Genomic DNA, 17,892 nt, shown 5'->3' with positions numbered 1-17,892 from the left:
TGAGTGGGACCTCTCGGCATTAGCTGCAGCAGCTCCGTGTTGCTAGCACCGATTCAGCTCGTTCTTTTTGCTATCGACAGTACTCATATACATATAGCAATCAAGATTAACGTAAAAATTGCCCAGAGTTCTCCTTTAAGTTATGATAAGCTGTACCTGAGCAGAGCGACAGTATCGTCCAGAGAGCCGACCAGCAGGTCTGGATATCTGTTCCTGTCGATATCCAGACCTCCAGACAGAGAGTAGCCAAACGTCCTGAAGCCCGGAGACACTCTGCTGCCCCAGATCACCTGCAGGGGGAGACACAGAGAGTTACAGACACTCTGCTACCCCAGATCACCTGCAGGGGGAGACACAGAGAGTTACAGACACTCTGCTGCCCCAGATCACCTGCAGGGGGAGACACAGAGAGTTACAGACACTCTGCTGCCCCAGATCACCTGCTGGGGGAGACACAGAGAGTTACAGACACTCTGCTGCCCCAGATCACCTGCTGGGGGAGACACAGAGAGTTACAGACACTCTGCTGCCCCAGATCACCTACAGGGGGAGACACAGAGAGTTACAGACACTCTGCTGCCCCAGATCACCTGCTGGGGGAGACACAGAGAGTTACAGACACTCTGCTGCCCCAGATCACCTGCTGGGGGAGACACAGAGAGTTACAGACACTCTGCTGCCCCAGATCACCTGCTGGGGGAGACACAGAGAGTTACAGACACTCTGCTGCCCCAGATCAGAGAACAGAGAGAAGAGAAGCACTGACAGATTATTACCGGGTCAGAAACCAATGCAGCAGTGGGGAGGGGCAGACATAGCCTACGGACCAAGTGCAAACATGTAACCCGAGTTTACCCCAGTTAATACATGCAGGAATCCCCGGTTACTAAAGGAAATGGGAGGAGAACTCTGAGTTCAGAAACAGGGGGAACGTGTTTACATGGCGGCCGAGAACCCGGGATATTGCCTATATAATTGTTTATTTAAACTGTGTGTAAACACAATCACTGCTATCATACAGAAGTGTTCACTGACCTGTCCAGACCCTCCTCCACAGCGCTGCGGATGAAGGTCTGGCTAGTCAACACAGCATTCCTGGATAGGAGAAAAACGTGTTCTGGTTTGTTGGCATTTATTTAAATCAGAATCATCTTGGGCGGTGCTAAGCTCTGGACGGAGCCACGGTGCCTCTGCTAAATAGTCTCAGGAAGGAACTTGTTTTGGTGGAACATGTGGACGTTCAAAAGTAGTTTTAGTTTAGCAACAGAAAAGAGAGAACTTCCGGCAGCACCGGAGCAATCCCTTAGATGAATCATGGTTGAAATAGACTACCACTGACCTGGCTCGGGTCTGCAGAGACGCCCACTCTGCTCCCGCTCCAGATCATCACACTTCCTGTTTCATGGAAAGGAGCTCCGACTGCAAAGTCTGAGACACAAAAAACACCTTAGCTTCTTCTTCTCCTTCAGCATTTTGTTACACTTTTTGAGTGCAACTTCTATTTCTTTTAGTTTCATTTGCTGTGGTGCAAGTGAGGAAATATCCTGGCAAAGTTGTATTTTCAGCACAGCATGTACACCCTAAATGTCAAACAAATTGCTCATTCAACCGTACGTTTGAACTAAACTAGACAGGAACAGTCCTAAACATTTGAACCAGTTAATATCTGCGTCCTCACCCTGGAAGCCATCTTGGTTCAGGTCTCCGGCGGCGGTGACAGCCATACCAAACGCCGAGCCAGCCGGTCCTCTCAGCACCGTGCTGGCCCGAGAATCAAACCGCCCTCCTGCGTTCATGTAAACGTAAACTGCTCCGCCCACCTCCTCCTGGCGATGGAAGTAAAAAGGAGCGCCCACCAGCAGGTCGTTCCACCTGCAGGACACAGAAAACCACAAGTCTGTCTCCATGCATAAGCCCTGCCCACAGCGGAGAGGAAAACAAGTCTTCGATCCTTTCACTACGCTAACGTTATGCCCAACGTTGCAAGTACGGATATATCCTTTAACGCCCATCTAAAACAAACCTCAAGAACAGCCTTTTTTCATCTTCGTAACATTTCCAAAATTAGGAATGTCCTGTCTCAAAACGATGCTGAAAAACTAGTCCATGCATTTGTTACTTCCAGGCTGGACTATTGTAATTCCCTACTGTTGTCTTACTCAAATAAGTCCCTTAAGACTCTCCAGCTGATCCAGAATGCTGCAGCACGTGTTCTCACAAGAACTAAGAAAAGAGATCATATTTCTCCTGTATTAGCTTCTCTGCACTGGCTTCCTGTAAAATACAGGATTGAATTTAAAATCATTCTCCTGACCTACAAACCTCTAAATGGTCTAGCACCATCATATTTAGAAGAGCTCTTAGTACCTTATTGTCCCACTAGAGCACTGCGCTCCCAGAATGCATAGTTAGTTATGAGGCTTCTCTCCTATGGAACCAGCTCCCAGTTTGAGTTTGAGTGGCAGAAACTGTCACCTCATTCAAGAATGAACTTAAAACTCTCCTATTTGATAAAGCTTATAGGTAGGGAGTGAGGAGTTGCAGTGTCCACCTAACTGGCCCACCTGCTTCTCTTCATAATTGTTAGAATAATAATATATAACAAAAGTAGAGGGAGGCAGGCCAGCAAAGCCCGATCCGGCAGGGGGAGAGTTCAAAGCCCGAACAGGCTACCTCTCCTTATGTCCTGTCTCTCTTAGTTACGCTGTTATAGTTCTAGACTGCCGGGGGACTTCCTTCCTTTGACACACTGAGCTGCTCTCTCCTCTTCCTTTCTATTACTATTTGTGTGTATCCCATCCCAGAAATGCTTGTTACTAATCCTAGCTTCTGGGGAGTTTACTCCCTGGAGTACTTTGTTTTTTCCCCCAGCGTATTTCCTTGGAGAACGTTGGCACCAAGATCCTGGTTCCAGCTGTCGCCGTGATCCTGCTGCACTCCCTGCTGAGCTCAGCGGTGCCCTGCTATGTCATGCTGTTTCCTGCTGAACCCTGCTACTTCCTGCTGCTTCCTGCTGAACCCTGCTGCTTCCTGCTGAACCCTGCTGCTTCCTGCTGCTTCCTGCTGAACCCTGCTGCGTCCTGCTGAACCCTGCTGCTTCCTGCTGCTTCCTGCTGCTTCCTGCTGAACCCTGCTGCTTCCTGCTGAACCCTGCTACTTCCTGCTGAACCCTGCTGCTTCCTGCTGAACCCTGATGCTTCCTGCTGAACCCTGCTGCTTCCTGCTGAACCCTGCTGCTTCCTGCTGAACCCTGCTGCTTCCTGCCGAACCCTGCTACTTCCTGCTGAACCCTGCTGCTTCCTGCTACGTCCATCCATGCTCTGCTGGGCCACGCTACATCCTGTAATGCCCTGCAGCGCCCTGATATGACATGAACTACTACGACTACCATTTGAAGTCACTGTTCCATTATTAATTTGACTATTATCACTATTACTGTTCATCATATCCCCAACCGGCCCGTCAGACACCACCTACCAAGAGCCTGGGTCTGTCCCAGGTTTCTTCCCAAGAGGGAGTTTTTCCTCGCCACTGTCGCACTGCTTGCTCTTGAGGGAATTACTGTAAATGTTGGGGCTTTGTAAATTATAGAGTGTGGTCTAGACCTACTCTATCTGTAAAGTGTCTTGAGATAACTCTTGTTATGATTTGATACTATAAATACAATTGAATTGAATTGAAATTAACTTACAGATATGTCATTTAGTTAGTTAATGTTAGCGTAGTGTCTCTCCGTTCTTTCTGCTGATTCCTCACGTCTGTTTCCCCCTTTGTCTTTATAAAAGCTCAGTTTTTCGGGTTGGTAGCTTATAAAAACTTAGAGGGGAAAACACTAATACAGCAAATTAACGCTGCATTCTCTGTGTCAATCCTGTATCGATGCTGAGATGTTGGACTGTTGAGATACAAAAAGCAGACACAGGAAGTAACCTGTGAACCCTGCGTTACCCGTCATTGTTGATGTCGGTGGTTGCCACGGCGTTGCCGAAGTATGAGCCCGTCTGTTCCCCGCGCAGAGTCTGCTGAGTCATCAGTGTTTTGGAGCGCTTGGCGACCAGCAGCACGGAGCCGCGAGCGTCTTCTTTACTGTCTTTAGGAGCTCCTGTTGAGCCAAACATCGGGACAGAAATCAGTATGGCAGCCAGACGTTCAAACAGAACAGGAAGGGGAGGAGTCGCTCACCTGTTACTATGGTTTCATCGTCTTTAGAGAGGAGACGGAGAGCCTGAGTCACCGAATAGCCTGCAGAGACACACACACCCACACACACACACACACAAAATGTCAAATACTTTTAGGAAAATATCCAAATATTTCTGAAAAAGTGGGATGTACAGACAAATATCTTGGATTACTTTGATCTTGAAGAAAAGTGTTGTGATTTCTGGATGTTTGATCAGAGATAAAGAAGAAGTCTCTCTGAGTGAACCTGTTTCACCGAGTTATAAAGGAGTAGCAGAGATTTAAATGGACAGTTCACTTGCTAGAGGAGATGTGGAGATTTAAAGGGACAGTTCACCTGCTAGAGGAGATGTGGAGATTTAAAGGGACAGTTCACCTGCTAGAGGAGATGTGGAGATTTAAAGGGACAGTTCACCTGTGTAAATGTGTCTGCGCCTCATGTTGGGGAAGGAACTCCTCCGGATGTCAAAGACATCGTCTGGATTCATCCAAGAGACGTGGACATTTCCTACAACACACACAGACACACACACAGACACAGGATTATAGTCTGTCTGTTTTTCTCCCCACCGAGGCTGCAGCGGACATTGGGAGATGCCTCAAAAGACTGTCCATGTCCAGGTCTGTCAACGCTGTGTCTCAGCAAAGAAATGGAGAGAACAAACAGCCCCCGCTGCGGCTGCTGGCTAGTGTTCACGTTAACGTTTGCTAACTCCACCAGACACTGGTTAGATATAACGAGACAAACTCAGGTGTCAGTCAGCTGGCAAGAACACTGCGTTCCTACGCTGTGACAAGAGTGTGTAAATTAAACATTAAGTTGTTAAATTTTACCAATTTAGTGTCCGGTCTGTGTAATGTTGACATAGATCAACCAGAAGAAAAAGCCAGTTGTGCAACACCTACTGTACCAGAGGTAGAGTTACTCCGTCATTCTTCCTGCTCATGTGTACAGGGAGAACTGGCAGAACCGTTATTCACTGAACCGGGATTAAACCATACCCCAGTTACTGCTGTGCATGAAAACAAACAAAGATAAATGAAGAGACGTTAGAAACAGAAGCTCACCTTGCCATTCATAGCTTCCAGGTGAGCCGACGATGACTTCAGTCTGAGTGATGGAGGCAGAGATCCCCATGTTACACATGACCTCACCGCTGACATCACCCAGGTGACTAAACACACATATGCATACACACAGACACAGACAACAGTCATGCGAACAGATATGCTAACAGTTTTGCTAACAAATATGCTAACAGATATAACACCTGCAGGGCTGGTCGAAGGTCTGCCAGTGTCGGTCTGTCTCGTTGTACTGAAGGTCGTTTCCATGAAGATAACAGCGGCCAATCATGTGTCTGAGTTCAAACTCTCCATAGAGTTTAACAAAACGATGACCGCACGCCTGCAGAGAGAGAGAGAGAGAGAGAGAGAGAGAGAGAGAGGAGACAGTTAGCTGGTTAGTTAGCTGGTTAGTTACTGTGAGAGTTGGATCAGCCAATGAGAAGTCAGACTCACCAGGACCCTCCCTCCAGGTCGGCCCTGACTGGCTACTGAGACGCCCAACCACATGTCTTCAAACAGGTCCTCAGACAGGTTCAGCTCTGCAACAGACAGTCAGACATGGCAAACATTATTTATCTAACATGTTCATTTAGAAAAACTACAGTCCTGACTGAAGACTCGCCAGTTTAAACAACATCCAGTAATGCTCTACACAGTAACAGTCCAGGGTCAACCCTAACCCTAACCCTCCTCTACACAGTAACAGTCTAGGGTCAACCCTAACCCTCCTCTAACCAACCCTCCTCCTCTACACAGTAACAGTCTAACCCTAACCCTCCTCTACACAGTAACAGTCCAGGGTCAACCCTAACCCTAACCCTTCTCTACACAGTAACAGTCCAGGGTCAACCCTAACCCTCCTCTACACAGTAACAGTCTAGGGTCAACCCTAACCCTCCTCTACACAGTAACAGTCCAGGGTCAACCCTAACCCTCCTCTACACAGTAACAGTCCAGGGTCAACCCTAACCCTCCTCTACACAGTAACAGTCTAGGGTCAACCCTAACCCTCCTCTACACAGTAACAGTCCAGGGTCAACCCTAACCCTCCTCTACACAGTAACAGTCCAGGGTCAACCCTAACCCTAACCCTTCTCTACACAGTAACAGTCCAGGGTCAACCCTAACCCTCCTCTACACAGTAAAAGTCCAGGGTCAACCCTAACCCTAACCCTACTCTACACAGTAACAGTCCAGGGTCAACCCTAACCCTACTCTACACAGTAACAGTCCAGGGTCAACCTTAACCTTAACCCTCCTCTACACAGTAACAGTCCAGGGTCAACCCTAACCCTCCTCTACACAGTAACAGTCCAGGGTCAACCCTAACCCTCCTCTACACAGTAACAGTCCAGGGTCAACCCTAACCCTCCTCTACACAGTAAAAGTCTAGGGTCAACCCTAACCCTCCTCTACACAGTAACAGTCTAGGGTCAACCCTAACCCTCCTCTACACAGTAACAGTCCAGGGTCAACCCTAACCCTCCTCTACACAGTAACAGTCCAGGGTCAACCCTAACCCTCCTCTACACAGTAACAGTCCAGGGTCAACCCTAACCCTCCTCTACACAGTAACAGTCCAGGGTCAACCCCAACCCTCCTCTACACAGTAACAGTCCAGGGTCAACCCTAACCCTCCTCTACACAGTAACAGTCCAGGGTCAACCCTAACCCTCCTCTACACAGTAACAGTCCAGGGTCAACCCTAACCCACAGTAACAGTACGGTTACCAACAGGCTCTGTAGTAAACAAGCCACTAACGCGCTAACATGCAGACATATTTTGTGTTTTTATGTTAGCTGAACCAGAGAATACAGATACATATTTAAAGAAAATTTAAAGCAGCCAACCTCAGGGAAATAAACTAATTATGTGCTGTCTGTGTTTTTCATTAAAGTTTAATTTGATTAGAAAATGTCTGTTGCTGTGGTTACCACAGATAAAAGCTCTTATCTGTCACTTCTCACTGAGGGATAGACTACCCATAATGCACCAGGAGAGAGATAACATCACATTATAAAGAGAGTCACCTGGGTCTATGAGCTTCATCCTGCTGCACTCTGATTGGTCAGTGGTGATCGGGCAGCTGAAAACTCCTCCTGTCCGATTGGCTGGGACGTTAGGCTCTGCCTTCTCCCTGGGAGCTCCGACCAATAGGCTGTCAGGGAGAGACGGGGAAGAGAGAGAGCGAGAAGAGAGAGACAAAGAGATGGGAGACAGGGGAGAGAGTGACAAAACAGGTGACAAAAATGTTGAAAAAAGTGACTAAAACTTTAAAAAACCTGGAACATTTAGTTATCCTAGAAATGTGTGATTCAGTGATCAGTGTTGGGTAGCGCCAGCGTTAGTTGCTAACTTAAAGGGAACACGTCCAGTTACCGGAGCTCTGTGTTTACCGGAGCTCTGTTTTTACCAGAGGTGTGTGTTTACCGGAGGTCTGTATTTACCGGAGCTCTGTGTTTACCGGAGGTCTGTGTTTACCGGAGCTCTGTGTTTACCGGGGCTCTATGTTTACCGGAGGTCTGTGTTTACCGGAGCTCAGTGTTTACCGGAGGTCTGTATTTACCGGAGCTCAGTGTTTACCGGAGCTCAGTGTTTACCAGAGCTCAGTGTTTACCGGAGGTCCGTGTTTACCGGAGGTCCGTGTTTACCGGAGGTCCGTGTTTACCAGAGGTCCATGTTTACCGCAGCTCAGTGTATACCGGATGTCCGTGTTTACCGGAGCTCCGTGTTTACCGGAGGTCTGTGTTTAACCGGAGGTCTGTGTTTACCGGAGGTCCATGTTTACTGGAGCTCTGTGTTTACCGGAGGTCTGTGTTTACCGGAGGTCCGTGTTTACTGGAGCTCTGTGTTTACCGGCCGCTGGATGATCCGGTTAGTGATGGTGACGGACAGAAAGGAAAGTCAACGCTTCACAACAGCAGTCCACACACCAAAGATGCTAATGTTATTTTATTTATTAACTATTATTAATTATTACATTGTAGAGAGTCCGTGAGTCCAACAAAGAAATGAATTCTTCAGATCTTATGGAAGAGATGTTTGCAGACGTTCCTCCGGCTGCTTTTTATTTGTTTGTTTTATTTCTCCGAAGAGATGGAAGTTATGTTTTGGTTAGACTGAAAGGTTCATTTGAATTCTACAATTTAGTCTTTTAATGTTATCTTTTGTCTTGGGAGTTGGTAGTTTGGATCTCTTCCAACACTAGACTGGGTATGTCTGACTGCCTTTCTGTCTGTCTGTGTGTGTCCGTCTGTCTGCCTGTCTGTCTGTCTGTCTGTCTGCCTGTCTCTACATTCTGTCTGTCTGTCTGTCTGTCTGTCTGTCTGTCTGCCTGCCTGTCTCTACATTCTGTCTGTCTGTCTGTCTGCCTGCCTGTCTGTCTGCTTGACTGTCGTGTGATTCATACACACAGGTTGTTATTCTCTTTAAAGCCGTTGGATGCAAACATTCACCAGCTTTATTTACATCTATGTTTTTCCAACTTCAGATCATTTGATTGACAGGTGGAGGTAAACATAGCTAGTGTCTCCTGGGATGTTATGTCTTAGTTTATCTTTCTCCCTGGGATTAATGAAGAGACGTTTGAAGGACTCAGACAGACATACACGCAGGGGACTCGGCTGTCTCCTCTAACATCTCCATTTATTACGCTCAGTCCTGACAAAGCAATGAGATTGGTCAGGCTGACTCACAGTATGACATCACTGGGACTATAGAGACACAGCGTATTTAAGTCCCGCCCCACTCTTGCACTTACAGTTTGGAGATAACATCTCTGTCTCAACGTCAGTAATCTTATTACTTTCCCTTGTAACACAGCTGAAACTGAGTCCAAACAGCTGTGGGTGGTGTGTGTTTCTGTGTGTGTGTGTGTGTGTGTGTGTGTGTGTGTGTGTGTGTGTGTGTGTGTGTGTGTGTGTGTGTGTGTGTGTGTGTGTGTGTGTGTGTGTGTGTGTGTGTGTGTGTTTGTGTGTAGACAGGAAATGAGTCCCAGAGAGTAAGAAATCAGTCTGGCAGCTGAACACACATCAGCTGATCCAGGTCTCCGAGTGACCTTTGACCTCTCAGGTGTGTTAGCGTGCTGATGATGTAACTTCCTGTCAGACATGACATCATCATGTGTTTTTTTCACGTTGAAAACAGCCAAGAGTCCTCAGCAGCTCCGCCAACCGTCTCAAACACATTTCAAACCTCCGGAAGCATTCATTATTGATTCTGTTGAGCCAATCACTGAGGGGGAGGGAGCCACTGGTGACCCCTCAACTCCCAGAGGAAACTACTTTACTGTGCGTGCGTGTGTGTGTGTGTGGTCCATTAGCAGCCAACCCAATCAGAGGACATAAAGAGACGGTTGTCATGGAGACTACAGAAACAGACAGCTCCGTTCACTGGTCGCTCCGCTAACATTTAGAAAGTCTACCATCCAATCATTCTCCAGGTTCATCACACACTGCACCAGCATTAACCAGTACTAACACACACACACACAGATACACATACACATACACACACACACACACACCTGACCCTGTGTGTGTGTGTGTGTGTGTGTGTGTGTGTGTGTGTGTGTGTGTGTGTGTGTCAGTGTGTGTGTGTGTGTGTGTGTGTGTGTCTATGTGTGTGTGTCTGTGTGTGTGTGAGTGTGTGTGTGTGTGTGTGTGTGTGTGTGAATTCCTCTTGTGTAACAGGGTTAAAGTATGTTCCTCATGCTACACATTATTTCACTGCAGCAGACAGATGCTGAAGCTTGTTTTGTTTGAAAATGGTCATATTGTTTATTACTGACATGTTTTATATCCCCCCACTACCAGAATGATCTCCACAGGAGACCAAAGTCTCACAACAACACAAACTTACTAGGTGATGGAGGCAGCTCCCCTTGGGTTCTGTGACGTCAAATGTCTGTTTTTGTTAAAGGTGTCTGGCTGTACTCAGATGATCTTCTTACAGGGATAGTTCAGCTGGTTGTTGAGTTTCAAGTGGGGTTGTCTGAGCTACTTCTCCATAGTTAGTGGCTTGTCTGATCTACTGCTGCCTCCATCAGGTAGTCTGTCTGTGGGTTCCGTGTTTCACAGGAAATCACCAATGCTATTGGTTACTTATGTCAGTGCATTGTCATTTGAGCAATACATAGGCTATTGGGGTCGGGCAATATGCTAGTTGTGCAATGTCTTATTGTGCAAGGGCTGTGCTACACTTATTAAGGAGAATGCAGCCGACGGGATTGTTCAATTAAAAACTGGCACTGAAAGGAGGAGTTAATGTACTTACTATATAGGTACCTGTCTAATATATATGAGAGTATTACTACAGTATATAGGTACCTGTCTAATGTACAGTACAGGCCAAAAGTTTGGACACACCTTCTAATTCAATGTGTTTCTTTATTTTCATGACTATTTACATTGTAGATTCTCACTGAAGGCATCACAACTATGAATGAACACATATGGAATTATGTACTTAACAAAAAAGTGTGAAATAACTGAAAACATGTCTTATATTTTAGATTCTTCAAAGTAGCCACCCTTTGCTTTTTTGATAACTCTTCAAACCCTTGGTGTTCTCTCAATGAGCTTCATGAGGTAGTCACCTGAAATGGTTTTACCTTCACAGGTGTGCCTTGTCAGGGTTAATTAGTGGAATTATTTCCCTTATTGATAAAAAAGCAAAGGGTGGCTACTTTAAAGAATCTAAAATATAAGACATGTTTTTAGTTATTTCACACTTTTTTGTTAAGTACATAATTCCATATGTGTTCATTTATAGTTTTGATGCCTTCAGTGGGAATCTACAATGTAAATAGTCATGAAAATAAAAAGGAAACGCATTGAATGAGAAAGTGTGTCCAAACTTTTGGCCTGTACTGTATATGAGAGCATATTTTGTGTTGCATGAAAGTATGTGTTGAGAGATGCTTATTTTCTGTATTTTGTGTTGTCTTTGTAAAGCTGCGGAACAGAGTCTAAAACTAATTTCCCTTCGGGGACAATAAAGCATATCTTACCTTATCCAATCTTATCTTATCTAATCTTATACAAAGACAATGCAAAGATGCCAATAGCCGCGAAAATATACTCAGACAAACAGACATAGAGACAGATAGACAGACAGGCAGAGAGACAGACAGAGAGAGATACAGACAGAGAGACAGGCAGGTGGACTCACAGGTAGCTGTCTGTCTGCAGGTCTTGGTGCAGAGCGACAGAAAGTCCGAACAGACTTCCGTCTCCGCCCGTCTTCAGCAGCGGGAACGCCGTGTCGAGGTTAAACGGCGCGCTCAGACCGACGCACACGCTCAGCAGCACACACACACCTGTCGCCATGGAGACACACACCTGAAAGGACGACAACAACAACAACAACAACAAGTTTCTGTCAGACAGGTTGAAATGAAGAGAGCTGTTTAGTGTGTTAGAGTTGCAGCAGATGGACTGTGAGAGGATGTGGAGTAGCTGGTGTGGAACCACAGAAACACAGCCCAGTCTGTACACAAAGACAACACAAGAAGAGGAAGATGAGGCAAACCTGGATCTGCTGCTTCTTAATGAAGATTAATACAATGTTGCTCCGCAGGTTCAATTCCCGATGAGCTCCGTCTGCCTACTGCTCAGTCTGCCGACCGACTGATCTGATCTGATCGCGCTCAGACGGCTCTCTCGATCTCTCTGTCTCTCTCCCTCTTTCTCGCTCTCTCTCTCTCTTCCTCTCTCTCTCTCTCATTCTCATTTTTCAGGCACCCTGAAATGAAATCATGTCCCTCTCTCCGCCCACACACAAACACACACACACACACACGTTTGCAAGGGCACCTTGATTTTATCTCTACACACACCCCCGTTTTAATTTGTTTGTTTGTCTGTGTGTCTATGTGTGTGTGTGTGTGTGTGTGTGTGTGTGTGAAAATCTGACATTATAAGGGCTGATTTTTAGACTGCTCTCCCACACACACTTCCTGTCTTTGTGATTACTTCCCCTTTTCTGTTACTCCTTTTTCTCACACACACACACACACACACACACACACACACACACACACACACACACACACACACACGCTGGACAAAAGTCCATTCAAAAAACAGCAGAAAATACCTTCCCTTGGGTGGCAAACTCTACAGTCTACAGTTGATCACACACACACACACACACACAGAGTTATCTGAGGCTGCCACAATAGCTAATCAGACTCGGCAAAGCGGAGAAAAAGCAGCTGATCAAAGCTTCCTGTCAGCACCTGTTATTTTATCCGTCTGATATTTAAACTCCTTTAGAACCCAACATAACAACAGAATATAGTACAACACATCTTACTCCGTACACGTTAAAACTCCTTTAGAACCCAACATAACAACAGAATATAGTCCAACACATCTTACTCCATACACGTTAAAACTCCTTTAGAACCCAACTTAACAACAGAATATAGTCCAACACATCTTACTCCGTCCACGTATACTCCAACACATCTTACTCCGTACACGTTAGTACTCCTTTAGAACCCAAAATAACAGAATATAGCACAACACATCTTACTCCGTACACGTTAAAACTCCTTTAGAACCCAACATAACAACAGAATATAGTCCAACACATCTTACTCCGTACACGTTAAAACTCCTTTAGAACCCAACTTAACAACAGAATATGGTCCAACACATCTTACTCCGTACACGTTAAAACTCCTTTAGAACCCAACATAAAAACAGAATATAGTTCAACACATCTTACTCCGTTCACGTTAAAACTCTTTTAGAACCCAACATAACAACAGAATATAGTCCAACACATCTTACTCGGTACACGTTAGTACTCCTTTAGAACCCAACATAACAACAGAATATAGTACAACACATCTTACTCCGTACAATTTAAAACACCTTTAGAAACCAACATAACAACAGAATATAGTCAAACACATCTTACTCCGTACACGTTAGTACTCCTTTAGAACCCAACATAACAACAGAATATAGTACAACACATCTTACTCCGTACACGTTAAAACTCCTTTAGAACCCAACATTTCAACAGAATATAGTCCAACACATCTTACTCCGTACACGTTAGTACTCCTTTAGAACCCAACATAACAACAGAATATAGTCCAACAATTCTTACTCCGTACACGTTAAAACTCCTTTAGAACCCAACATAACAGAATATAATCCAACACATTTTACTCCATATACATTAAAACTCCTTAGAACCCAACATAACAGAATATAGTCAAACACATCTTAGTCCGTACACGTTAGTACTCCTTTAGAAACCAACATGACAACAGAATATAGTCCAACACATCTTACTCTTTACACATTAAAACTCCTTTAGAACCCAACATAACAGAATATAGTCCAACACATCTTACTCCATACACGTTAATACTCCTTTAGAACCCAACATGACAACAGAATATAGTCCAACACATCTTACTCCGTACACGTTAGTACTCCTTTAGAACCCAACATAACAACAGAATATAATACAACACATCTTACTCCGTACACGTTAAAACTCCTTTAGAAACCAACATAACAACAGAATATAGTCCAACACATCTTACTCCGTACACGTTAGTACTCCTTTAGAACCCAACATAACAACAGAATATAGTACAACACATCTTACTCCGTACACGTTAAAACTCCTTTAGAACCCAACATAACAACAGAATATAGTCCAACACATCTTACTCCGTACACGTTAAAACTCCTTTAGAACCCAACATAACAACAGAATATAGTCCAACAATTCTTACTCCGTACACGTTAAAACTCCTTTAGAACCCAATATAACGGTATATGATCCAACACATCTTACTCCATACACATTAAAACTCCTTAGAACCCAACATAACAGAATATAGTCAAACACATCTTAGTCCGTACACGTTAGTACTCCTTTAGAACCCAACATGACAACAGAATATAGTCCAACACATCTTACTCTGTACACGTTAAAACTCCTTTAGAACCCAACATAACAGAATATAGTCCAACACATCTTACTCTTTACACGTTAAAACTCCTTTAGAACCCAACATAACAGAATATAGTCCAACACATCTTACTCCGTCCACGTATACTCCAACACATCTTACTCCGTACACGTTAGTACTCCTTTAGAACCCAAAATAACAGAATATAGCACAACACATCTTACTCCGTACACGTTAAAACTCCTTTAGAACCCAACATAACAACAGAATATAGTCCAACACATCTTACTCCGTACACGTTAAAACTCCTTTAGAACCCAACATAACAACAGAATATAGTCCAACACATCTTACTCCGTACACGTTAAAACTCCTTTAGAACCCAACATAAAAACAGAATATAGTCCAACACATCTTACTCCGTACACGTTAAAACTCCTTTAGAACCCAACATAACAACAGAATATAGTCCAACACATCTTACTCCGTACACGTTAGTACTCCTTTAGAACCCAACATAACAACAGAATATAGTACAACACATCTTACTCCAACCCAACATAACAACAATTTAAAACACCTTTAGAAACCAACATAACAACAGAATATAGTCCAACACATCTTACTCCGTACGTTAGTACTCCTTTAGAACCCAACATAACAACAGAATATAGTACAACACATCTTACTCCGTACACGTTAAAACTCCTTTAGAACCCAACATTACAACAGAATATAGTCCAACACATCTTACTCCGTACACGTTAGTACTCCTTTAGAACCCAACATAACAACAGAATATAGTCCAACAATTCTTACTCCGTACACGTTAAAACTCCTTTAGAACCCAACATAACAGAATATAATCCAACACATTTTACTCCATATACATTAAAACTCCTTAGAACCCAACATAACAGAATATAGTCAAACACATCTTAGTCCGTCTTAGTACAACCCAATATGACAGAATATAGTCTTAGTCCGTCCTTAAAACTCCTTTAGAAACCAACATGACAACAGAATATAGTCCAACACATCTTACTCTTTACACATTAAAACTCCTTTAGAACCCAACATAACAGAATATAGTCCAACACATCTTACTCCATACACGTTAATACTCCTTTAGAACCCAACATGACAACAGAATATAGTCCAACACATCTTACTCCGTACACGTTAGTACTCCTTTAGAACCCAACATAACAACAGAATATAATACAACACATCTTACTCCGTACACGTTAAAACTCCTTTAGAAACCAACATAACAACAGGATATAGTCCGACACATCTTACTCCGTACACGTTAGTACTCCTTTAGAACCCAACATAACAACAGAATATAGTCCAACACATCTTACTCCATTACACGTTAAAACTCCTTTAGAACCCAACATAACAACAGAATATAGTCCAACACATCTTACTCCTTTAGAACCCAACATAACAACAGAATATAGTCCAACAATTCTTACTCCGTACACGTTAAAACTCCTTTAGAACCCAATATAACGGTATATAATCCAACACATCTTACTCCATACACATTAAAACTCCTTAGAACCCAACATAACAGAATATAGTCAAACACATCTTAGTCCGTACACGTTAGTACTCCTTTAGAACCCAACATGACAACAGAATATAGTCCAACACATCTTACTCTGTACACGTTAAAACTCCTTTAGAACCCAACATAACAGAATATAGTCCAACACATCTTACTCCGTACACGTTAGTACTCCTTTAGAACCCAACATAACAACAGAATATAGTCCAACACATCTTACTCCGTACACGTTAGTACTCCTTTAGAACCCAACATAACAACAGAAAATAGTACAACACATCTTACTCCGTACATGTTAAAACTCCTTTAGAAACCAACATAACAACAGAATATAGTCCAACACATCTTACTCCGTTTAGAACCCAAACAACATAACAACAGAATATAGTCCAACACATCTTACTCCGTACGTTAAAACTCCTTTAGAACCCGACATAACAACAGAATATAGTCCAACACAAAACTCCTTTAGAACCCAACATAACAACAGAATATAGTCCAACACATCTTACTCCGTACACTTTAGTAGTCCTTTAGAACCCAACATAACAACAGAAAATAGTACAACACATCTTACTCCGTACATGTTAAAACTCCTTTAGAACCCAACATAACAACAGAATATTGTCCATCAATTCCTACTCCGTACACGTTAAAACTCCTTTAGAACCCAACATAACAGAATATAATCCAACACATCTTACTCCATATACATTAAAACTCCTTAGAACCCAACATAACAGAATATAGTCAAACACATCTTAGTCCGTACACGTTAGTACTCCTTTAGAACCCAACATGACAACAGAATATAGTCCAACACATCTTACTCTGTACACGTTAAAACTCCTTTAGAACCCAACATAACAGAATATAGTCCAACACATCTCACTCTGTACACGTTAAATCTCCTGTAGAACCCAACATAACAGAATATAGTCCAACACATCTTGCTCCTTACACGTTAGTACTCCTTTAGAACCCAACATAACAACAGAATATAGTCCAACACATCTTACTCCGTCCATGTTAGTGCTCCTTTATAACCCAACATGACAACAGAATATAGTCAAACACATCTTACTCTGTACACGTTAGTACTCCTTTACAACCCAACATAACAACAGAATATAGTACAACACATCTTACTCCTTACACGTTAAAACTCCTTTAGAACCCAACATAACAGAATATAGTCCAACACATCTCACTCTGTACACGTTAAAACTCCTGTAGAACCCAACATAACAGAATATAGTCCAACACATCTTGCTCCTTACACGTTAGTACTCCTTTAGAACCCAACATAACAACAGAATATAGTCCAACACATCTTACTCCGTCAACGTTAGTACTCCTTTATAACCCAACATGACAACAGAATATAGTCAAACACATCTTACTCCGTACACGTTAGTACTCCTTTACAACCCAACATAACAACAGAATATAGTACAACACATCTTACTCCTTACACGTTAAAACTCCTTTAGAACCCAACATAACAGAATATAGTCCAACACATCTTGCTCCTTACACGTTAGTACTCCTTTAGAACCCAACATACCAACAGAATATAGTCCAACACATCTTACTCCGTCCATGTTAGTACTCCTTTACAACCCAACATAACAACTGAATATAGTACAACAATTCTTACTCCGTACGCGTTAAAACTCCTTTAGAACCCAACATAACAACAGAATATAGTCCAAAAATTCTTACTCCGTTCACGTTAAAACTCCTTTAGAACCCAACATAACAGAATATAATCCAGCACATCTTACTCCATATACATTAAAACTCCTTAGAACCCAACATAACAGAATATAGTCAAACACATATTAGTCCGTACACGTTAGTACTCCTTTAGAACCCAATATGACAACAGAATATAGTCCAACATATCTTACTCCGTACACGTTAAAACTCCTTTAGAAACCAACATAACAACAGAATATAGTCCAACACATCTTACTCCGTACGATAGTACTCCTTTAGAACCCAACATAACAACAGAATATAGTACAACACATCTTACTCCGTGGATGTTAAAACTCCTTTAGAACCAACAGAATATACAACACAATATAGTACAAACCCAACATAACAACAGAATGT

General features: G+C 43.3%; 1 protein-coding gene across 2 annotated transcripts in view; it reads right to left on the bottom strand.

Moving 5' to 3' along the window:
- The window catches only part of LOC114568873 (integrin alpha-3), a 45,644-nt gene extending 33,086 nt beyond the window's left edge, over nucleotides 1-12,558 (bottom strand). For both annotated transcript variants that reach the window (XM_028598496.1, XM_028598497.1), the window contains exons 1-12: nucleotides 11,783-12,558; nucleotides 11,423-11,592; nucleotides 7,282-7,409; nucleotides 5,704-5,789; nucleotides 5,454-5,590; nucleotides 5,251-5,357; nucleotides 4,598-4,690; nucleotides 4,183-4,242; nucleotides 3,949-4,102; nucleotides 1,679-1,872; nucleotides 1,340-1,428; nucleotides 157-290 (exon numbers count right to left, since the gene is read on the bottom strand). In XM_028598496.1, the coding sequence (XP_028454297.1) occupies nucleotides 157-290; nucleotides 1,340-1,428; nucleotides 1,679-1,872; nucleotides 3,949-4,102; nucleotides 4,183-4,242; nucleotides 4,598-4,690; nucleotides 5,251-5,357; nucleotides 5,454-5,590; nucleotides 5,704-5,789; nucleotides 7,282-7,409; nucleotides 11,423-11,580 (1,340 nt within the window). In that variant the 5' untranslated portion in view covers nucleotides 11,581-11,592; nucleotides 11,783-12,558. The remainder of the gene's footprint in view (nucleotides 1-156; nucleotides 291-1,339; nucleotides 1,429-1,678; nucleotides 1,873-3,948; nucleotides 4,103-4,182; nucleotides 4,243-4,597; nucleotides 4,691-5,250; nucleotides 5,358-5,453; nucleotides 5,591-5,703; nucleotides 5,790-7,281; nucleotides 7,410-11,422; nucleotides 11,593-11,782) is intronic.
- Between the last annotated feature and the right edge of the window lie 5,334 nt (nucleotides 12,559-17,892).

This window comes from Perca flavescens, chromosome 15 (assembly GCF_004354835.1).
Source record: "Perca flavescens isolate YP-PL-M2 chromosome 15, PFLA_1.0, whole genome shotgun sequence".
In the NCBI taxonomy this organism is placed as follows: Eukaryota; Metazoa; Chordata; class Actinopteri; order Perciformes; family Percidae; genus Perca; species Perca flavescens.
The sequence above is the reverse complement of the archived record's forward strand: the minus strand, read 5'-3'. Positions and strand labels throughout refer to the sequence as shown.